General features: G+C 41.7%; 1 protein-coding gene across 8 annotated transcripts in view; it reads right to left on the reverse strand.

Moving 5' to 3' along the window:
- Positions 1-24,585, reverse strand: part of SCN8A (sodium voltage-gated channel alpha subunit 8) — a 177,849-nt gene that overhangs the window by 92,296 nt on the left and 60,968 nt on the right. For all 8 annotated transcript variants that reach the window (XM_060306862.1, XM_060306865.1, XM_070046498.1 and 5 more), the window contains exon 3: positions 291-410. In XM_060306862.1, the coding sequence (XP_060162845.1) occupies positions 291-410 (120 nt within the window). The remainder of the gene's footprint in view (positions 1-290; positions 411-24,585) is intronic.

Genomic DNA, 24,585 nt, shown 5'->3' on the forward strand with positions numbered 1-24,585 from the left:
TCTGAGTGCTTTAAAAAGTAAGACTTCAGTAAAAGGTTACCATCTTCATTTGTTGCTCTTAATGATATCCACAAAATTCCAGACTCCCATGACATCATCCTAAGAAAAAAGAATTTGCTGAAGCTCAACTCAGGATTCAGCAGAAGTCACTCTTAAAACTTCTAACTGGTGGGATAGTCACCTACATTATTGGTAAAATACTTAATATACAATCAAGTTGTCCACATTCAGAAACACACACCAGCGACCATGCAACTGCTGCACTCACTCCACATTTGCAGAAAAGGATATGAATGTATCAAAATTTTAATAGCTATTCTTCGTATCAGGTTAAAAGGACTTAAAATGTACAAGGCAGGCGTGGCACTAAATCTGAAGAGAGTTTTCCCTCTGTTTAATACTACAAAGGTCTGTGGAAAAAGAGAGAGAGAAATTATTAAAGCATGGGAATTAATCATCACATGAAACAACATTTTTCTAGGCAAGAAATAAACTCAAATGTACTTGTAAGTTTTACTTCTCAGTTTGGTGTCTAGGGCAAGAAACCTTCAGGCAATATTAAGGCAAGAGAAACCTCTTTCCCTCACCTCCCTCCCCCCTCCCTGCCCCAGATTACATTACAAATAGATGACACTATCTCAGCAGTTTTACAGAATAAACTTTCCTTTCAGAAACAAGACATTTGAATTATACGTAAACTATTTTATGCCAGCTCTGGACAAGATACTTAAGTTTATTTTTGTTTCCCTTTTTTTTGTTTTTTTGCAGTGCGCGCGCCTCTCACTGCTGTGGCCTCTCCCGTTGCGGAGCACAGGCTCTGGACGCACAGGCTGAGTGGCCATGGCTCACGGGCCCAGCCGCTCCGCGGCATGTGGGATCTTGCCGGACCAGGGCACGAACCCGTGTCCCCTGAATCGGCAGGCGGACTCTCAACCACTGCGCCACCAGGGAAGCCCTAAGTTTATTAATTTAGGATTCATTCACTCAACAAATATTTACTCACTGCCTACTATATGCCAGGCAACGTTCTAGGTGCTTGGGAAGCATCAGTAAACAAGGCCACCCTACTGTGAGGAGCTTATACTCTAAGGGGAGAGACAGATAATAAATAAAAAACATAATGAGTAAGTAAATTACACCAAATGTGATAAGTGCTATGGAAAAAGGAAGAAGATCAGGGAAAAGAGGCTCTAGAGTGCAGGGGTCAGGGGATGGGGTGAACGGAGAGATGACAGGTTTGGTGTTTTTTTTTTTTGAAGTATAGTAGATTTACAATGTTGTGCCCATCTCTGCTGTACAGCAAAGTGACTCAGTTATACACATACACACATTCTTTTTTTTTTTAAATAGTCTTTTCCATTATGGTTTATCCCACGAGATTGGATATAGTTCCCTGTGCTACACAATAGGACCCTATTGTTTATCCATCCTAAATGTAATAGTTTGCATCTATCAACCCCGAACTCTGAGTCTATCCCTCTCAGGTGGTCAGGGTAAGCCTACCGAGAAGAGAGATTTGAGCAAAAACTCAAAGGAGGTGAGGAGGGTTCTTCATTCCGCCAGTATTTACCTACCAAGTCTACTCGGTCTGGCTTTTAAGAGCCTCCATTACCAGCCTTGCCAAAATCATTCCTGGCATGAATCCTCCTGTCTTGCCAAACCAGTACAGGTTACAGTCATTTAAACTTTGGTCTTGGCTCTCATTGCTCATCCTACCCAGAATGCCTTTTCCTGTCGCATGACCTCAATTCAATTAAAACCTTTTTGAGCATGTTTTGTGCCAAGCATTGTGCTAAGCTCCTTGGATACAAGATTGAATAAAATTGTACTTTTAGGGAAGACATATATGTGAACTAGTAATTATGATGCAGGGTAAATACAAAGTTCAGTAACAAAAATATGCGTAATGTATGAGGCAGGAGGAGAGAGAGATTTTTTCCCCCATTGGGTGGGAAATGCAAGGGAAGAGAGTGGGTTGCGAGGTGTTCACAAAGGCAGGTAACTAAACATTTGGAAGGGGTTTTAAAGGACAAGCGGAGATTAAGAGAGATTAACTGGGCAGATAAAGGAGGAAGGGTTGGCAAGGAAAGGGACCAACATAGGATTACAAAGGCACAATAGCACAGAACTGTGGGTGTTTTCAGGGAATTGATAAGTAATTCAGTGTTGATGGAGGATAAAATAGAGAGGGGGAGCAGCAGACTGTGAAGCTGGAGAGAGATGTAGGGGCCTACTAGACTGAGTTCCTAAGGACACAAGGTCAGTGGCAAGTACACAGCCCTAGCATCTCACCGTGCAGGTGAAAAAAGCAAATGGTCAAATGCTAGCCATTTTAAGTAGGTTTTTGGTTTTGTTCCGTTTTTTAATTTAAAGCAATACACGTTCATAATCATTAAAAAAGGAAGAGAGGACGGGCTTCCCTGGTGGCGCAGTGGTTGAGAGTCCGCCTGCCGATGCAGGGGACGCGGGTTCGTGCCCCAGTCCGGGAGGATCCCACATGCCGCGGAGCGGCTGGGCCCGTGAGCCATGGCCGCTGAGCCTGCGCATCCGGAGCCTGTGCTCCACAACGGGAGACGCCACAACAGTGAGAGGCCCGTGTACCACAAAAAAAAAAAAAAAAAGGGAAGAGAAGACAAGTTCCATCTCATGACCCAACGATAACATTTGCTGCTTGTATATCTTTTCAAAACTTTTCTGTATTAATATAACATAAATATAGCTTAAAAAGACTCTCCTTCTCTCTCTCTCTCAAATGGGATTCTACCATAAATACTCTTCTGCACCTTGCATTAAAAAAATGAACCCTCACAAAGAAAAGCTCAGGACCAGATGGCTTCTCTGATGAATGCTACCAAATGTTTAAAGAATTAACACCAATCCTTCACAAATTCTTCCAAAGAACAGAAGAAAAGGGCACACTTCCCAACTCATTCTGTAAGGTCAGTACTGCCTTGATACAAAACCATACAAAGACACTACAAGAAAAGAAAACTATAGACTAATATCCCTTATGAATATAGATACAAAAAGCCTCAACAAAGTACCAGCCAACAGTATCTGGTAGCATATAAAATAAGGATTATACACCACGACCAAGTGAGATTTATCCCAGAAATGCAAAGATGATTTAACATATGAAAAGCAATCAATGTAATACAACGTATTAATAAAATAAAGCATAATTACTGTATGATCATCTCAATAGATGCAGAAAAAACGTTTGACAAAATCCAATACTCTTTCGTAATAAAAACATTCAACAAACTAGAAATAGAAGGGAACTTCCTTAATCTGATAAAGGGCATCTATGAAAAATCCACAGCTAACATCGTTTTTAATGTTAAAAGACTAAAAGCTTTCTCCCTAAAATGAGGAACAAGGATTCCACTCTCACCACTTCCATTCAACACTGTACGGGACGTTCTAGACAAGCCAATTAAGCAAGAAATACTATTTCTATTTGCAGATGAAATGATCTCGTATATGGAAAACCCTAAGGAATAGATACACACAAAACTATTAGAGCTCATAAACAAGTTCAGCAAGGTTCCAAGACACAAGACCAACATATAAAAATCAGTTGTATTTCCATATACTAGCAATAAACAATCTGAAAATGAAATTAAGAAAACAATGCTATAGAGCGGCTGGGCCCGTGAGCCATGGCCGCAGAGCCTGCACGTCCGGAGCCTGTGCTCTGCAACGGGAGAGGCCACAACAGTGAGAGGCCCGCGTACCACAAAAAAAAAAAAAAAAGAACACAACGCTATGGGGCTCCCCTGGTGGCTCAGTGGTTAAGAATCCACCTGCCAATGCAGGGGACACGGGTTCGAGCCCTGGTCCAGGAAGATCCCACATGCCGCGGAGCAACTAAGCCCGTGTGCCACAACTACTGAGCCTGGACTCTAGAGCCCGCGAGCCATAACTACTGAGCCTGCGAACCACTACTGATCCCGCACGCCACAACTACTGAAGCCTGTGTGCCTAGAGCCCGTGCTCCGCAACAGGACAAGCTACCGCACTAAGAAGCCCGCGCACCGCAACGAAAAGTAGCCCCCACTCGCCGCAACTAGAGAAAGCTCACGTGCACAGCAACAAAGACCCAATGCAGTCAAAAATAAATTAAATAAATAAATGTTTTAAAAACTATAAAAAGAAAAAAAGAGAAAGAAAACAACTCCATTTACAAGAGCATCCAAAAGAATAAAACACCTAGGAATAAATTTAACAAAAGAAGTATAAGACTTATACACTGAAAACTATAAAACATCATTAAAAGAAATTGAAAAAAAACATAAATAAATGGAAGGACATCTTGCACTGATGGATTGCAAGACTTAATACTGTTATGGTTCAATGCAATCTCTATCAAAATTTCAACTGCCTTTTTGGGCACAAACTAACAAGCTGATCCTAAAATCTGTATAGAAATTTAAGGGAACCAAAATAGCCAAAACAATCTTGAAAAAATAAGGACAAAGTTGAAGACTCGCACTTCTCCATTTCAAAGCTTACCACAAAGCTATAATAATCAAAACTGTGGTACTAACATAAGGATAGCCAAACACAGCAATAGGATAGAATTGAGAGTCCAGAAATAAACCCATACGTCTATAGTGAATTGATTTTCGACAAGGGTTCCAAGACGATTTAAAGGGGAAAGAGCAGTCTTCAATAAATGGTGCTGGGACAACTTGATAACCACATGCAAAAGAATGAATCTGAACCTCTATCTCACACCGGATATGAAAATTAACTCAAAATGGATCAAAGACCTAAATGTAAAGGCTAAAACTATAAAACTCATTGAAGAAAACATAGGTGTAGATCTTTATACCTTTGGATTAGGCAATGGTGTCATAGGTGTGACACCTAAAGCAAAAGCAACCAATGAAAAAAATAGATAAACGAGACTTCATCAAAATTCAAAACTTTTGTGCAGCAAATGACACTATTAAGAAAGTGAAAAGACAACCCAAAGGATGGGTGAAAATATTTGCAAATCATGTATCTAATAAGGGTTTAGCAGCCAGAATAGATTAAAAAAAAAAAAAACACCTACGACTCGACAGTAAAAAGACAAATAATCCAACTTAAAAATGGGTAAGGATTTAAATAGACATTTCTACAAAGCAGATATACAAACAGCCAATAAGCACATGAAAAGATATTCAACATTATTAGTCATTAGGGAAATGCAAATAAAACCACAATGAGATACCTCTTTACATCCACTAGGATGGTAATAATTTAAAAAAAGAACATGGAAAATAACAAATGCTGGCAAGAATATAAAGAAACTGGAACTCTCATATATTACTGGCAGGAATATAAAATTGTTAATCCACTTTGGAAAACAGTTGGCAGTTCCTCAAAAGTTAAACAATGAGTTACCACATGACCCAGCAATTCCACTCCTAGCTATATATCCAGGAGAACTAAAAACAGGTTCACACAAAAATGTATACATGGATGTTCATAAAAGCACTATTCAAAATACTGCAAAAGTGGAAACAACCCATCAACTGACAAACAGGTAAACAAAATGTGGCATATATCCATGTAACAGGATACTCTCCAGTCTTAAAAGGATTGAAATTCTGACATATGCTACAACATAGATGAACCTGGAAGACATTATGCTAAGTGAAATAAGCCAGACACAAAAGGACAAATGTTATATGATTCCACTTATCTGAGGTATCTAGAATTAGCAAATTCATAGAGGCAGAAAGTAGAATAGAGTTTATGAGGGGCCTCAGGCAGGAGGATTGGACAGTTATGGTTTAATGGGCAAAGTTTCTGTTTGGGATGATAAAAAAATTTGTGGACATGGACAGTGGCGATATGGTTGTACAACATGGTGGATGTATTTAATACCACTGAATTGTGCACTTAAAAATGGTTAAAATGGTAAATTTTGTGTTATGTATAGTTTACCACAATAAAAATATATTGACCCTTGAACAACGTGGGTTTGAACTGCTCAGGTCCACCTGTACGTGGATTTTTTCAATAGTAAATCCTACAGTGCTACACGCTCCACAGTCGGTTGAATCTGTGGCTGCGGAAGCACAGGTACAGAGGAACCGCAGACACTAAGGGAGCGCAGGTGTGGGGGACACTGCATGTTTGGAGGGCTGGCTAGAAATTATATGTGGATTTTCAACTATGCTGAGGGTCCATGGCCTTAACCCCTGCATCGTTCAAGGGTCAACTGTACATTACTACCTGAAAAGTGCCCAGTAAGGTGTTATTGATACATTTTTAAAAATCAGTTTTATTACAAGCCAAATAATAGAATTAAGAATAGTAATAGCTAAAAGTGGTTCCCAACCCATTCTGAACTTCAGAAAGATTTAAGGAGCTTTTTGAAAAATAAGGACATCTGGGCCAAGAAAAAAAAAGAAAGAGAATTTAAGTGTTTATACATGATACAACACGGTCTTGCAAAATCTTGAAAAGAGTTCAGACACAAAAGGCCACATGTTGTACGATTTCGTTTACGTGAAATGTCCAGAACAGGCAAATCTTGATGGAAAGTTGGTTAGTGGCTGCCTAGGGCTGGATGGAGAGGGGATTAGGAACTCGCTGCAAATGGGTCTCTCTAGGGTGATGAAAGTGTTGTGAAACTAGACAGTGGTAATGCCTGCAAACCTTGTGAACAAAAAGCCAATGAATTGTACACTTTAAAATGGTGGATTTTCTAGCTTGTGAACTGTATCTCAACGAAAACAAAACACCACAAAAACACACACAAAACTGAACCATGTAAGAGGTATAAGACATATAAAAAGTTCTAAAGAACGATACCACATTTATGCACCCATCAGTTAGCCTAGGAAATAATGCCTTACCAATACTGCTCCTTTCTGCACTCCTTCCCAAATACACACTCTCCTTCCCACAGAGGCCAGCGGTATTTTGAATTTGGTACTGAGGACCCACCTTTCTGTGGTATATTTCCAGTTACTCTGAGCTCCCCCTTTTCTACACTCAGAGTTTGTGTCTTTCATTATTCTCCCAGCTCTTTTTGTACCCTCCCCTCCACCCTCTCCACCTACTCCTAGAACTAAGTTTCAAGCTCTTGGAGAGCGGGAACCAACCTCACTCCTCCCACTGCCTCCCACAGCTCCAATATAACGCTCAGGCCAAGCACTCCCAATAAACGGTGGCTGGCAGACTTTTCAAAGTTCCTGTCTTCTCATCTTCTGCTCTTTCCTTTCCTAATCTGACAGAGCCACACCGGTCTCTCCACAGTAGAAAAGCAGTGCTGGTACTGAGCCATATACATCCTGGAAGTGCTCAATGCACCATCCCCAGGGTGAGAATGCACTGCAATAATGTTCTTCCTGTACTAGAAGGGACTGGTTCCAGTGGGGCACGCTGCAGGGAAAGACTAATCCTAAAAGCAAGAGGAAGTAGTAGACTTGGGGTTAGGCTGAAAGAGGTCAAGGGCTGAGCTACTGGCTCTTCCATATTTTGGCTTCCCAAAGAAACAAAGAGCCCTGCACTTTCTCAAAACCCCCTCTCTGAAGTACTTGTACTCTTCTGTGTTTCTATAGCAACCCCCTCTCTGAAAATGCCAAGCCTTTTAAATAACCTCCTCATTCAACCTCATAATATTCCCGTGAAGTACGTGTGAAGGAGGGATTATTATCCTCTGTGCATCTCACAAAAGCTCAGGAGAGGGACGCCACCTATCAAAGGTCAGGCAGCAAGGAGCAACGTATTATTCCAAGTTTAGAGCCTCTTTACAGCTCCTATTGTACCAGATTGAGGGGCAGTTCAATGGGAACATGGCAGAGAATGAACCTGGTGTGGGGGGTGGGGTCTCTGGTGAATGAGAACGTTGAGCCCCTGGGGTACGCTGCATAAAAGCCTCAGTAACAAGGGAAGAAGCACTGGCCCGTGCCCCAGGATCCAAAACCACCAGGCTGGGCCTTTCCAAAGTCACCTACCTGCCTTAGAAGAAGACAGGCAACAGGGTTGTTAAAAGTTAACAAACTCTGCACCTTCCCAATTTCTCATCTTGTAGTTTGGTCATGATGGAAAGATAGGTCTAGAGGGACCACTGAGGGTGTTTCCTATCTCAGAATCAGAGCCTGCACAGCACCTGGCATGGAGCAGATGCTCGATAAATGCCTGTTGCTTGGTGACTGAACAAATGCTTGTATGTCTGAGGTGAGGGAAAAGGAGAAGAGGAAAAGGAAAAGGAAGACGTTAGGAAACTGAAGTTGTTAGGCCTTGGTTGAAGAAGAACTAGGAGGTAGCTAGGATTCTGAATGAGTACAGTGCTGAGCTGGCAAGAAAGAGACTGATGATCCTGAGGGAAACTAGGTCTTTTCAGTGAATTGTAAAACGATGGTTTTGTAGGTATAAAGGCTTCCTTATGGACATTTTATGTGTGAAGTAGAAATTTCACAATTAATTTGGATACTGAATACTGTATACAGAATAGTTTATCATCACTCCTTTCTAGATATTTACACCCTCTATCTTTATCAAGTATAAAAACAGGAGATATTTTTTCTATTCAAAGAGAAAAAAAATCTAGCTTTCACCAAACCTCCAGAAACGAAGGTGAATCCTCCATACTTCAAGCAGCAAGTTGTATTACAATAAAACATACTTTACTGTTAAAATAATTAGATTTACATATGCTTAATTCATATGCAGTTTTTCAAACTTCATCTTTTGCATAAAGCAAGATGCTGTTTGGACCAACACAAGTTCTCAAAGCTTAGCAATCTCCTTTTAACACTGGGGCTTGCAGGGCTTATCTGAGAGATAGAATAATATATATCAGGGGTCAGCAAACCTTTTCTGTAAAGGGTCAGATAGCAAATATTATAGGTTCTATGGGCCATACAGTCCCTGTTGCAACAACCTGCCATTGTAGTTGCAAAAGTAACCACAGACAATACGTAAACAAATGAGTGGCTGTGTTCAAATAAAACTTTATTTACAGACAAGGAAATTTTAATTTCATAAAATTTTCACATATCACAAAATATTATTATGCTCTTGACTTTTCCCCAACCCTTTAAAAATGTGAAAAACCTTCTTTTTTTTTTTTTAGCCACACCATGAGGCTTGTGGGATCTTAGTTCCCCAACCAGGGATGGAACCTGTGCCCCCTGCAGTGGAAGCGCGGAGTCCTAACCACTGGACCGCCAGGGAAGTCCCGTGAAAACCCTTCTTCTTAACTCATGGGCTGTAGAAAAGCAAATGGCAGAGCTGATCTGGGCCAGGGATCAAGGTTGGCTAATCCCTGTTATGTACTAACACCAGTTCTGACCTAAACCAGACTGGTTGCTTAAGAATGATCTGATCAGCTTTAAAAAAAAAAGCAGATTCTCAAGTCCCACCTCAGAGGTTCTGATACACAAGCTGCAGAGGAATCTGTGCTCATCAGGATTTGAGAACTGCCACATCACCTGTCAGGTATTAAAACACATAGGTTGTCCTTCTTCACCTGCCTCTACCTGGCTATGTGGCCTGGGGGAGCCCCTGCAGCTCTCTGGATCTCATTTTCCTCATCTCTAACATGAGAGAGGGGCTGCCTGACGGGCGTACCCAGGTCCTTTCCAGCTCTGCAATCTGTTAGTCTACAGTTTGCAAAATGCACAGAAGCATCCAACATTCAGTGCAACAAAGCAGCAAACCGTACCTTTGAGGAGAAAACCTACTGTTATTCATTCCTTCACATTACATCTTGCTAGAACTCTCCTGAGTTACTTATTTTGCTCCTTCAACTGAAACTCTGTCAAGTCCATGGTCAACAGTGCTTAATACTATCCTGACAACTATACTTATGTGGGCAGAGGGCAGCATGGGGCAGAAGGGTACCAGACAGAACTGTACCACAGGCTGCTTTTTCCCTGCCCTATATCCCCTACTTATACCCCCTGTTCTTAGCGGGACAGTGACTATGGGAGCGAGAATGGATAGGGATGACTGGTGATGGGTTGGCTTTTAAAAAAATATATACAAAAGCATTTTAAAGTCATACACATGGCTGATTTAAATGTCAGTCATCATTGTTAAACTGCTGGTAAGAATCCAGAAAAGAAGATTCGTCCCTTATTCGATACTGTGCTCCAACACCAGATCCTTTAAAGCTCAGGAGGAACGGGAAGGACAGCAAGCCTTGGATTCTTACGAGAATATTTCTTAAGCAACAGTCACTTGGTACTCATGAAGTCCAATAATATTCTACCTAATCTGTCTTAAATTAGATCTTTGTGAAGTAAATGAGTTAAAAGGGAAACTGAAATTGAATTGCGGTTTATGGCCCAAGGGAAAATATCAGTTTATAACAACAGTCACTGAATGTGTGTGAGCACAAGGCCCATTAGCAGCGGTGGAACAGCTCTTCACAAGTTACGGCATGGAGTATTAACAAATGTGTCACGCCGGCATAAGATGAGCCTTCTGAAAAGCACAGGTTCGGGCTTCCCTGGTGGCGCTGTGGTTGAGAGTCCGCCTGCCGCTGCGGGGGACACGGGTTCGTGCCCCGGTCCAGGAAGACCCCACATGCCGCGGAGCGGCTGGGCCCGTGAGCCATGGCCGCTGAGCCTGCGTGTCCGGAGCCTGTGCTCCGCAACGGGAGAGGCCACGACAGTGAGAGGCCCGCATACCACAAAAAAAAAAAAGCACAGGCTTTTCATTTCTAATTAGCAATGTGGGGATGGAGCATACGATGGGGGAGCTTTGCCATTGCTAATGCAGGGTAAGAGATATGCTCTTCTGTCTACAGTAAGGAGCAGGGACATTGTGCAAGGCCAGGTGCGAGCGCATTCACGGTCATGCCAAACAAATCCTAGCACACCGCAAACACAATACAATAAACGCACAGTTACCAAAGTACTGCATGCAGCCAACTCCTGAGCACTTCCCCACCCTCACCCCAGGACTGGATTAAGCTTTTTAGCCATACGAAATGTATACATTAAAGTAATAAAGGGTGGGTACATATGAAAGGACATTACAGGGAGGAGTACTCAAGGCAGGGGTGGAGTATATCACAGAACAGAAAGCTTCTTAGTGAAAGGTTTATTACCCAGCTCCTGGTTTGCTGTGGGACACAAGGCCCAGGAGAGCAGTTCTCCACCCAACCAAGTTCTCCCTCCCCTGAGAGGTCATCATTTCAGTTGGGGCGAAGGTAACCCGCAGGTATCTGATGGCCTTCCAGCTATAATGAACACCTAGGGGCTCAGGGATTGAGCTAATCTACAAGGGGGCAATTGGCTCCATCCAGCTCTAACTGTTATCGACACTGATTTACGACCATCTCCCCAGGGTTTGGACCCTAGATCCTAACTGTTTTGACTTCCGGAATTGCCTGACCCTCTCATTGTTAGCTGACTTCTAGCCTTAAATTCTTGTCTGCTAAACCTAATATATACATATGTACCTTTTTCTCCCAGACATACGTCACCTCTTCTGAACCAGGCAACTAGCTAATTTGACTTACAACAGTTCTTAGCTCTTTCCTGCCTAACTATAAATTCTTAATTCTGGTAGCTTCTACGGGGGCAAATCCTCTCTGCCTATTGGTTTCAGAGTGTGCACGCACAGAGAAGGACTCTGCTACCCAATAACAATACAAATATAGCTGATCTGAAGAACAGCTATAACAGTGATAAGAGCAGTAGCCAGTTGTCCACTAGTCAACGGCTACAGTTTTTGGCATTCGCTTCTAAGTAACTATACAGCCAGTACAGCAGGCAACAAATAAATGTCCTTTCAAGTTTTCCCTGTTTTACTATAGAAAAAACGTAATGCTAAATCTAAACAGATTCTACCTCAGACTAGGAAGCTGTTCAGAAATAAATGACCTGCACTGTCAAAATGACTTACACCCTGCTGAAAAGGAGTCCTGATGCCTTTCTGAATGCTAATCTGCCCAGTGGGTCCCTCAAGTAAAATTACAATTATAGTCCCAGTGTGTCCCAGGAAAGGCTCCAGCAAAGGCACAACTGCCTGAATTCCCAGAGTGCCTGTGTCCTGGTGCCCAGCTGAGAAATACTGAACTAAAAAGCAGGACATCAGGACACAGGCAATTTCCTTTTTCATTTAGGCTCATACTTCTGTTTGAACTATATATTTAGAGCCGTCATCTTCCAGGTCTCTATTCCACTACACTGAGGAGTGAGCAAGAGAGACCTCCAAATCCCATATTTATATTCCTTTTATTCATTGATAATTGTACCTATGAGTCTGTTTGAAGAGATAATAACATTTAGCATGTATTAAGCAGGTACTATGCGGCAGGCACCCTACTGAGATGCCTTATACAATACCTGTCTGTCTCACAGCCACCACTCGATGAGGTAGGGACATTTTATAGATGATGAAATTGTAGCAAGACCACAAAGTGGTTTAGTGGTGAAACTTAGAACTGAACCAAGGCAGTCTAACTCCAAAGCTTATCCCTTTTTCCTTTATAAATTTATTTATTTTATTTATCTTATATTTGACTGCGTTGGGTCTTCGTTGTTGCGCACAGGCTTCCTCTAGTTGCGGCGAGCGGGGGCTTCTCTTGTTGCGGAGCACGGGCTCCAGGCGCACAGGCTTCAGTAGTTGTGGCTCGCGGGCTCTAGAACGTAGGCTCAGTAGTTGTGGCGCACGGGCTTAGCTGCTCCGCGGCATGTGGGATCTTCCCGGACCAGGGCTCGAACCCGTGTTCCCTGCACGTTCCGCGGTGGCGGATTCTTAACCACTGCACCACCAGGGAAGCCCCAAAGCCTACACTTAATTATCACACAATACTGCAATTTTGAAAAAGCTTCAAAACTACTTATCAAGTCTAACTCCTCACTTTACAGATAAGAAAGCAAGCACAGAGCGCTCTGCCCAAGCTGAGACCACAGAGGTGGGAACAGGAATAGAAGGGTTCCTCAGAGTCCTGAACTCTTTTCAGCACACCAGGTCATCTGGTCCAAACCTCAGGCCAATGAAGAAATCTTTTTTACTTAATACCTTTAACTCTGGCAAAAAAAAAAAAAAAAAAAAGCCCTTGCGCATGCCACAGAGTTCACAGCAGCTATTTACGGTATTTTCCCAAGCTAAGCTCCATGCAGATAATGCTAGCACCCCATCTGTCTGTGGCTTTGCTGTTTCCCACTGCTTCTGCATACACTTCCTCATTTGGTTTGACCTTATAACCCCATGCCCTTCAACCCACATTTGGAGCAGCTGACACCCCCTTCCTGCCCACATCCTGGTCACAGGAAGCCACACCTGGCAGAACAGCAGCTGCTTCAGCTGTGAAACAGCATATGCTGCTCCCCAAGGCAGGGCGGCTCTGAACCTCCTACGTGGCCACCCCGCCTCACTGCCCTTCAGTATGAGCTTGCTTTTGATCTCCTTCCCCCTTCCCCTCTTGGGGGTACCCAGCCTGCAGCTGCTCCGGGGGTAAAGCAAAAGGCAAAAAGCAGGTTTATTACGTAAATGCCTCTCTTCACTGTACTCATATTCTAGAATTTATTCTCATTCTCCTTTCTCTTAGAAAGCAGCAGAGGAGACTGGTTTAGAGGCTTTAAGCCACAAAGACCTGGATTCAAGGCCCAGCTCCATTGCTTATTAGCTGTCATGATTTTAGGCAACCAACTTAGGTTGCTAAGGCTAAGTTTTCTTATTGATAAAATAGTGATAATGAGTGACAGCACCTACCTTATCAGATTATGAGGATTAAGTGCAAATTCACAAAAAGTCCTTACTACAGTGCCTGGCACAGAAGAAGGACTCAACAAATGCGATTACAATAACGCTGCTGCTGCCACACAGATGCTGCTCTTCCTTCTGCAACTTGGCACCTCAGGCAGGGTAGCAGGAGGGGACTAAGGGGTAATATTCAAGTTACTTAGTATTCACACACTTGACAGAAACCAGTAGGACACTTGTGCATAAGCTACTCCAAGAGTCCAAAGTCACTAGGACCAAAGTCACAGTACAGCTGCACTGGCTCAGAATGGGCCCCAGAGGTTACTTCAGACCTGAGAACTCTGGAAGCAGGAGAAAAAAAAAAACAAAAAAACTGCTGAATGCACACAGTGGGATCCAGCCTGTCTCTCTCCTTTATCTCCCTTCTTACCAGACCAAGCCCCATGCTCCAGTCACAATGAAACTCATGGTTTTAAACACTTCAACGTTTTGCACGCCCCTCTGTCTTTTCATGTACTGTTCTTTATACCCAAACTACTCTTTCTTCTCTTTAACAGATGAAATGTTTTTTAACCATACTTTAATACTTCAAGGTACAGCTCAAATATCACCTCCTCTCCATTCAACTCTCTCAAACAGAATTATCCTTCCTTCCTGTGTGTTCCCACAACACTTCTGTTAGAGCACTTAACATAGTACTGTCACTCTGTTTATACATCAGTAACTCTCACTGGACCCTGAGATCCTTAAAGGCAGGGGTATATCTCCAACTACTGTGACTTTCTTAGCTTAGCAAGCAGAAGATGTAATATGATGCCCATCTGGTACAAGGTAGACAGTTCATACCTATTTGTTGAATGTATGAATGAATCTCTTAGTCATGAGGCAATGATGCAGCTAAAATCAACTAACTTATAACTATATCCAACTTTATGCTAGGTGTCTAATCGACCTTTTCCACTCTTTAGCTCATCCACCCATAAAAATTTATTAATTTTAGTTTGAAAAGTCTTTTCATCTTTTCTACATCTTAGATACCATGCTGAAGATATGATATGCAACAAATGAACTAAAAAAAAACCCATACTATATTCATATTGAGGCCGTGCAAAATGACAGAAATTATCTAAAAATGATAGTAAAAAACAAAACCCCAAAATCATCCTGCAATATACTCTATAGAGACAGCATGATATGGTAGAAAGACCATGAGCATTAAATTCACATATCCCGGGAACTGAAACCCTGCTTTACCACACACTAGGTGAGGGAATTTCAACAGCAGAGTAACATTTCTGAGCCACAATTTTTTCCTACTTGTAAAAATGTGCAACATTCACTGATAGCTTCCTAAGTGATCCTCAAGGACTGCAGAAAATTGGAGAGTCAATAATGATACCTAGAATTGGGGTGGTATCCTCAACTAAAGCAGCAGATGGAGTAAGTAGGTTTGAGGGGAGAAAACGAGTTCAACTTTGAATACACTGAGTTACCTATGGGAAGTCCAGGTAGAGATGCCTGGCAAGACACTGAATATTTAAGGAGGGCTCTAGGCTGGAGATACAGATTCAAGAGTAGCGAGAGAATGGATAAGATCAGCCAGGGAGAATTTGCCAAATGAGAGGAACACAGGCCAAGGACTGAACCTGTGGGAATGTCAACATTTAAAGGAAAAGTGGAAGAAACGAAGGAAAGAGAAGGAACAGTCCGAGATGGAAAGAGAATTAGGCCAAGGAAGTGAAGAACTGCAAGAATCAGGGAGTAGTAAACAGTGTCAAATACAGCAGAGAGGTTCAGTGAGATAAGAACGGAAAAAATGTCCATTAGATTTGGTAATTTGAGATCCTGGAGGATCTTATATTGAGAATGCCAGTAGAGCGGGGAGGATGCAGACTCAGCTGCAAGGATGGAGGAGTGGGTAGGAGATGTGCAGGTGGTGAGGGTGAGCAACGGCTACTCTTTAAAAGCTTCAATGGCATGAGAAGAGAGATTATACCTGCTGGAGATATGGGGTCAAGTGTGGGCTCATTAAGATGGGAGAGGCTTTTCGTATGTTTATAGGCTGAGGGGAAGAACCACTGTGAAAGGGAAAGATAGAAAGTACAGAAAAGAGAGGGGATAACTGAGAGAGTGAAGTGCTAGAGGAAGTTGGGAGGCATGGATGGGCTCAAAGGCACAGGGAGAGGGATTGACATTGAACAGCAGATGGGTTGGGTACCTTATCCTCTGAAATGGGAGGAATATTTTATTCAAACTTCATTCCATAGGCCAAACTTTGTAGACTCAAAGTGTCTGGAACAGGAGTGCCTTTTCAGAGCAGGTATCAAAAATTTTGCTAGAATCAGTTGACAGAAAATGCCATATAATGGGGAAATCCTAATCTTGAATTGTGTCAAATAGGGTTATATATAAAGAATTTACAACTCATGTGAATTTGGAATCAGTCAATCCCTGTATAATGATGTCACAGTCTTACTCTCTTTTACTAAGAATGGATTTAAAATATGGCTAATTATAGTGAGAAGATGATCAATATCACTGTAATCTCGAGAATCCTCCAACATTTATACGGTCATTATTAAATATCCCATTCAACAGGTTAATTCTTTTTTTAAAAAATAAACTTATTTATTTATTTTTAATTTTTGGCTGCATTGGGTCTTCGTTGCTGCACGTGGGCTTTCTCTAGTTGCGGTGAGCGGGGGCTACTCTTCGTTGAGGTGCGTGGGCTTCTCATTGCAGTGGATTCTCTTGTTGCAGAGCACAGGCTCTAGGCATGCGGGCTTCAGTAGCTGTGGCACACAGGCTTAGTTGCTCCTCGGTATGTGGGATCCTCCTGGACCAGGGCTCGAACCCGTGTCCCCTGCATTGTCAGGCAGATTCTTAACCACTGCGCCACCAGGGAATTCCCCAACAGGTTAATTCTTAATAGAATAAAAAGATTTCATAAACTACACCCTGGAGAAACCATCAGAGATTAATTCCTAAAATTACCAGTCAGCGTAATGTTATGGCTCAGGTGATTAGCTAATAATATACACCCAAGATTTCAGGTAAGGGCTTCCCTGGTGGCGCAGTGGTTGGGAGTCCACCTGCCGATGCAGGGGACACGGGTTCGTGCCCCGGTCCGGGAAGATCCCACATGCCGCGGAGCGGCTGGGCCCGTGAGCCATGGCCGCTGAGCCTGCGCGTCCGGAGCCTGTGCTCCGCAGCGGGAGAGGCCACAACAGTGAGAGGCCCGCATACCGCAAAAAAAAAAAGAATTCAGGTAAAAGTTGTCTCTTATACACTATGTGGCTCAGAACCTTGGAACTGCAAATTAGGACTTGTACAAGGACTAGAGAAGACCTGAGGTTCTTTTCTGGGGAAAATTTTCTTTTCTGGGGAAAATTTCAACACTAATGTTGAAATGTATTGATCTCCTGCCTATGTAAAAATCTAAGATTGGCAAACTCAGTGGAGTAACAATACTGGCTTTTAAACAACTCAGAATACCTGTGATATGGGTCCTTTTGAAGATTATAACTTAGTACTTGCTAAAAGCGTATTTAAGACACTGAATATTTAAGAGAGCATGTAGCCGTTGACTCTTCTGCATTCTCCACGTTTGGGTCTCTGTACCAAGTTACAGCACCACAATCTTTAAGGTACCTGGACTATATTAAATTCATTAATGTACCTATGGTTATCTGTAATAATTTTATTTCTTTACTTGTCTATTATCTGTCTCCCCAACAAAAACTGACTTCCAGGAGTGGTATATAGAGCTTGCCTGCTTTGTTCCCAAGGGTATGGAACAGAACCTGGGTATAAAGAAGACAATAACAATTGATCCAATTATCAAATGAAAGACTGAATGCTCTACTCTTTCCTTAAGCTTCTACAATCAATCACAAATTCCTATCAATTTATCTCTACATCACTTCTGACTTCACCTATTCCCCTTACTTTTCACTTCCACCACCACACTTCAGACCCTCACTACTTCATAGCCAGCCGCTCTGTCCCAGTTCTCTTTCCCTCTGGTTTATCCTACACATCACTGCCACATTCACCTCCTCAAAACACAACTTTGATCACATATCCTTACTCCCATTCAAAAGCTTTCAGTAGGGCTTCCCTGGTGGCGCAGTGGTTGAGAATCCGCCTGCCAATACAGGGGACACGGGTTCGAGCCCTGGTCCAGGAAGATCCCACATGCCACGGAGCAACTAAGCCCATGTGCCACAACTACTGAGGCTGCACGCTAGAGCCCATGAGCCACAGCTACTGAGCCCACGTGCTTACAGCCCGTGCTCCGCAACAAGAGAAGCCACCGCAATGAGAAGCCCGTGCACCGCAGCAAAGAGTAGCCCCTGCTCACCACAACTAGAGAAAAGCCCTCACGCAGCAACGAAGACCCAACACAGCCAAAAATAAATAAATTTATTTTTTTTAAAAACAGGCTTCAGTAGTTGTCTATTGCTTATCAAGTGAGGACCAGACTTCTCCGTCTAACACTGTAAGTCCTCCATGACTTGGCTCCAGCACACCCTTCCCAGACGCATCACCCAACTCCCCCAATTCCAATCAAATTAGACTATTGAGCTTTCTCTTACATTATCTTATGCCCTTGTTTCTGAGCCTTTGTTTATATTGTTCTTTCTGCCTAGAATGTTTCAGTCTCTCTTTTCTAAAATCCAAATATTATGCCTACTATGAAGTAATAAGGCCCTTTCTGAGGCCCCCTTATCAAAAGTGATACCACCCCACACACTACCATGTTATAAGCTACGTAAGGGTCAAAAATGGACTTTATTAATCTGTGATCCCCCCAAGAGAGCCCAATACCCCCAAGGTCTCACACATAGGAAGTACTCAAGAAGTATTTGTTGAATAAATAGATCATATTTTATATGAGACAACCCAAACTGGTATATACCCCACGTCAGCTTCTCTCACTTCCTTTAGGGTCGGTTAATACAGGGAGGGTAACACAACTCCCACAGACGAGAAAGAAGCAAACCACTTAATAAAGGTAGGTATGACAGAACAACTTCGAATATTCAGGAAATAACATCCTTTGTGTAATAGACTTGATACCAATAAATCAGGAAGAGCACTAGGTAGCGGCTATTACCTAATGGTCTTTGATAAAGTCCCTGCTAATCTAAGGAGCTAAAAGAGGAGAGTTAAGACTGGTGCACTTACCAAAAGTAATTCAGCCCTCCGAAAGTCCCCTAAAATGTCAGGAAACCCATTTCTTTTTTTTTTTTTTTCTGTACGCGGGCCTCTCACTGTTGGGGCCTCTCTTGTTGCGGAGCACAGGCTCCGGACACGCAGGCTCAGCGGCCATGGCTCACGGGCCCAGCCGCTCCGCGGCATGTGGGGTTTTCCCGGACCGGGGCACGAACTCGTGTCCCCTGCATCGGCAGGCGGACTCTCAACCACTGCGCCACCAGGGAAGCCCCAGGAAACCCATTTCTTGATCTAATTCCTCAGCCCCTAAAGGAAACTAATTCTTCAGGAAAGGAAAAGATATATTGATAATCAGTGTTTTTCCCCCTAGAGTTCCATTCATTTTGGTAGATGGGAAAACTTTTCATTAGGAAAAAAAAAAATCATAATGTCACCTTTCATGTTCAAAGCACTTAGAAAAGTACATAGTGTTTCCACAGGCATTATCTCATAAGATTGACTCGTTCATTCAACAAATATGGATTGAACACTTACTATAGGGCACGCACTGCTCCAGCTAAGGAGCATACAAGAGAATGAACAATAAACAAATAAATATATGCTAGGTGTATAATGGAGAAAAATGAAGGAGGGCTAGCACAACAGGCTGCTTTGTTTTGTATAGTGTAGGCAAGATATAATCTTCACAACAACACTGTAGAATAGGTGGGATATTAACTATTAGCATAATCTTAATTTTCTCTATGAGGGAGACTGAGATGCTGAATGGTTAAGTGACATGCCCAAGATCATTTAGAATTAGGTGGAAATGGGATCAGAAATAAGGTTTCTCAGCTCCTGGTCTATTGCTAAGGCTATGAAAGAGGAATCTGATTTAAGATTGTTTAATTAAATTCCTTTTCCTCTAGATAATGATACTTGGAGAATGGAAAAGAACCCCATACCACGCACTTCCTTAACCCACCACCCTGAGAATGGCCTTCCTCCCATTTGCTCACAAGCATTTGCCTCAATTTGATTTGGTGAATAAAACAATGGAAACATTTTGTTTTTTTATATTGCTGCAAAACTTTTTTTTAAACAAAATAAAACGTCTAGCTTTAAAACACCTAGTTTTCGCTCAAAACAGAAAGCGGCATCTAGGCCTGTTGTGCAGCAACAGGCAATTCAACGCTTCATTAGCAATACTTCAAATCACACCTAATGAATGGAAATCCTCCTTTAACAGCCTGTCTCCACTCTGCACACCTGCTGAAAGTGTGTGAAACTAGATTCTGCAAGGATTTTCTGCCAGGAGCTCATGGGCATGCATGCATGCGGCACGCGCGTGTGCGTGGTGTGTGTGTGTGTGTGTGTGTGTGTGTGTGTGTGTGTGTGTGTGTGTGTGTGTGTGTGTGTGTGACTTAAGAGTTCTTCATTTGAGGAAGCTGATGGCATTAATATTAGGGATGTAAGGAAAAAACTGTAAACATTGCTGGGCACAGGGTGCCCTGCCATACCTAACCTGAGTTACAACTAAAACCCACTTCTCAGGGCTGGGATCTTAATGTATTATAGAAATTCAGGAGGAGGAATCCGTTCCAATGTAAACAACAAGTTAGGCTGTAAGGAAGAAGAGGCCTCAGGGCTAGGCCTAGACAAATGTGGTTAAGTGTCCAAAGGTGAAGTTAAAGCATAGAGTATATTCCAGAAGAAGGGGATGGAGACCAGAAGGCAGGCGGCACCAGGGCAACAGAATAGTTTGCAACAGATAAAACATAATATGTGACAGGCATAATATGTGAAATACAATTAGAAAGATATAGACATAAGCGCAACTCTTACCTTGCATATATTGTAGGTAAGGAAATTTGAAGCCCAGAGAATTTAAGTGATTTGGCCAAGGGCAGACAAGAGGCAATGGCAGAACTAAAATGAGGTTTTTCTATTCCCAGTTAAGTGCTCTTTTCACTATATCATTCTGCTGGGGGGTTGGCGGGGGCTAAGAAATAATCTTCCTTTAAAAAGCAAAAATATGTGAAGAGGTTAAGTAGAATTCCCTCCAAATTACATGTCCAGCTGAACAGTGGTAGCAGTATCGATACTGAGCCCATGTCTCTGGAACAAGTTGTCTAGGCTGCTAGACTACTCAGAGCTCCTTCACTTGAGAAGGTAAAGTACTGGAGCTAACGCAAATGCCATCCTTTCCCCCAGAAGCACTGCATTTCTTAGGACCCATCCTAAGAAGGGCTATTAAACCACAGGGATTATAAGGGATGTGAATGAAAAAGCAGGGTTTTTTTCTCTCTCCGTATCTGCATGCCTCACTTCAGAAGGACTGAGCCAACCGAGGCTGAGGATCAATCAATGAAAAATTAGAAAAGTGGAAAACTAGAAATATGTTGCAACAAACTGAGAGTTAGGAGGTGTTCGCAAATACTTTTGACAAAGCATTTCACCTTATTAAGTTTATAAAATGAGGAGGCTGAACTAGATGATGTCTAAACCTACCATATTCTAATTTTCTTTGATTCTAGGTTGACTCCAATTTGCAGGAAAAGACAGACATGAAAACTTGAAGGTAAAATGAACTTTGGGAAACCATATGTAATTTTTTAATGCAATAGGTATGTGCCCAATTTAAAGGAACATAATCAATCCTGTAATTTGGATTTTTGCTTACAGGGCTTTCTTATGGGAGGGCATATCCACAGAACAAAAAGGACACCAATAACAATTATTGGTTTTAATAAACAGGAAAAAAGGGTAGGAGCCAACTCTGAAGGCCTTCTTTCAACTTAATACACTGACTTTCTTGTTGCCCCACTTAAGACAGTTCTTAGGACTAAACACGGCCATTTAAAATTCAACAAGTTATTATTAAGCATTGGAGAGTATATTTTGTAGTAAAGATAGAAAGACACTTCAAGCAATAGAGAAGAAGTCCTTGATTTGATTTACCAAAAAGCATGTGGAGGGGAGAAATGAACAAGAGAATTTACCCTGATAAAACTTAAGATTCCATAGTATGAAAGAAGGGAAAACAAATAACAAAATTAAGACTTCAATTGGCTTAATAAAATAGAAAGAAAACCAAGAGCAAAGGCATTCAGGATGGCTCAAGTTCCTAAAATACCTATTTGTTTTTGGTTGTACATATGCAGTATAAAGAAACTCTGGAAGATACTACTAACAATGGTTACCTGTGGCAGAGAGGCAGGAAGTGGGCTGAGGAGAGACAGGTGTAAAGGGGAGACTTTTACTCAATACCTTTTTTACTGAATACCTTTTATTGAATTTTTAACCATGTAAATATATTACCTATTTTAAAAATTAAATAAATTAAAAAGTTTAAATGTCCTGTAAATTCAATTCTTTTCAGGTGACACTCGAAAAACAAGAAAGCCAAAGAATGGAGACATGCGAACGAAGTACCAAGAGGCAAGGAAAATGCTGTAGCACTGGGAGCTCTGAGACAGTCCAAAGAGAGGATGATCTGGGTCGTTCTGGGGGCCATCCGGGAACGTCAGGTGAAATGCAATATGGACACCACCAAGAAGCTTAGGATAGCTAGCTCAAAACAGCACCAGCTGGTACAATGGTATCTTGAAAACGTGATACACGTGTTTTATGACCCTGTGTCCCTGGACAGTGTGAAATCCACAACAGAGAACTAGTTCTCTTTCACCCTCTAAAATAAAGAGAGAAGGAAATGGGAAACCAGTTTCTATGAGAGTCACAAAAATGATCAATCAGGTAGAAAACAAGACCTATGAGGAAAAAATAAAGAAACCCACTTGTACCATTAAGCAAAGAAAAGAAATTCTACTTTGCAAGAATTATTTAAGGCAGCCCTTAAGAAACAAATGGAAGGGAATGTCCTCTTAAAGTCCTTTCTACTCTCAGGATATTTCAATATGTGGGTTGATTCCCAGCGTGCTTCCTTGTAGGGGAGACCTCGCTAATTTGGCCCAGTGAAAGGCCTGGTTAGTAAGACGTCTTAGTAATGCCAGTGAAGATATGCAAGTGAACTTGAACAAGCACATTATTTTTAATCAACTGAAAAATGCTTTATTTAAAAAGACAAATAATACCTTGAAGTGCTACTAATGTTCTTTCTTGTCATAGGTGTTCGTTTGCTTTTAATAATCATTAAGCTAAGCATTTATGTTTTATGAATTTTTCTGCATGGTGGTATATTTCAGGGTTTTTTTTTAAAAAAAAGAATTTAAAGAATACAATTAAAGTTATCCTTTCCACAAACTATCTACCCTTGTGGTGAGGCCAAAGGCTGAAGTCAGATTTTCTATCATGAAGAGCCAGTCCCCTACTGGAGTGCCATCAACAGCTGGCCTAACCCGGAGAAGAGTCCCCATTAGCGCCAGAGACCACTCTCTGTGGGTCCTCACTCCCAAGCTAGGAGCACCGAAATCTAAGGCACTGGGAATGGAAAGAGGCTGTCTATAAGGCGGGAAGCAGGGAAAAAGGCAAGCAAAGGAAAACTAGGCTCTGACAATGAAGAGCTCTCTACATTTTTCATATATTAGTCAGGCTTAAGAAAAGGAAGTTTAATTTGCATCTGAGTTAGAAAAACAAATAGTTCAAATAAAAGCAAAGAGGTTTCAGGCACCTGAAAGGCCAGAGTCCGAAGGGCTTTACCTATCTGCTTATTGCCATAAGAGTATTTTCTGAAAAAGTTACACCAGTTGGCCAAACTTATCTCAGTAGGCACGACCTAAACTCTGTGTTTTGTTATTTCTTTTTACCTCTAAAAAGACTAAGGACGCAAGGGCAGGAAAGAGGAGGGAAATATATCTTAAAATATTTCAAAATTTTACAATCAACGAAATATTTTTTTAAAAACAGTGCAAGATTCCATGTTCCCTTACTCACTAACCCAGAAAGCTAAAACCTTGTCTCCTTCCTCACCCACCTACCCCCATTCAGTAAAGGCCCAGATTAAATAGTTAGATTTTAAAAAAAAGGATAAGTAAGTAAGGAAATCAATGACAGTTTATGGAAACTTACTTAGCCCCAGAATTTGACATTTGAAAACGTCCTTAGAAGTCTTGTCCAACTTCTCAATTCCTACATGAGAAATTTAAGCCCAGAGAGGTGAAATGACTTGCTCAAGGACATGAACTAGTTCTGAGATTTTTTTTCTTTATCTACTACTTTCTCTTCCCATGAACTATTTGTGGTAGCTTGAAAAATACACATACTAAGGAAGGAAACTATAAATAATAAACATGGTGAATTACGGTAGAGTGAAGATTTCTTACTTCTAGTCTACTTTTCTTTATATCATATCATGTTTTGTTCCTTAAACATTCTAAATTTCCCAGTGGAAGTTACAGGCTACTGATTCTACTTTTTCCTATTACGTAGCTGTTCTGAGCTGCAACAGAAGTACCAGGGTGAAGGGCCATTTTCTGTAGACAACGTCTTAACTAGTTTTGCCATTCAGACCTAAGATGCCTCCACAACTATAGCTAAATCAAGAGATCTATTCGCCTCAAGTCTTACTTCTGTCCCATTATTAAGACAAAGAAACAGAAATTTCTTCCATAACTGAAAGACTAAAAGGCAATTTAGTTAACGGCAGTTTATAAGACAGTTTTGTTAATAAAGGCAGTTTAGTTAAGCTTTATATTTGTTAATATATAATTACACAAAGCCTTTTTACCCTTCATCTGGAAACACCTATGGATTTAATTCTTTAAATGACATCTGTCAAATGGGGGATCCCTAAAATGG

This window comes from Globicephala melas, chromosome 10, assembly GCF_963455315.2.
Source record: "Globicephala melas chromosome 10, mGloMel1.2, whole genome shotgun sequence".
Lineage (NCBI taxonomy): Eukaryota > Metazoa > Chordata > Mammalia > Artiodactyla > Delphinidae > Globicephala > Globicephala melas.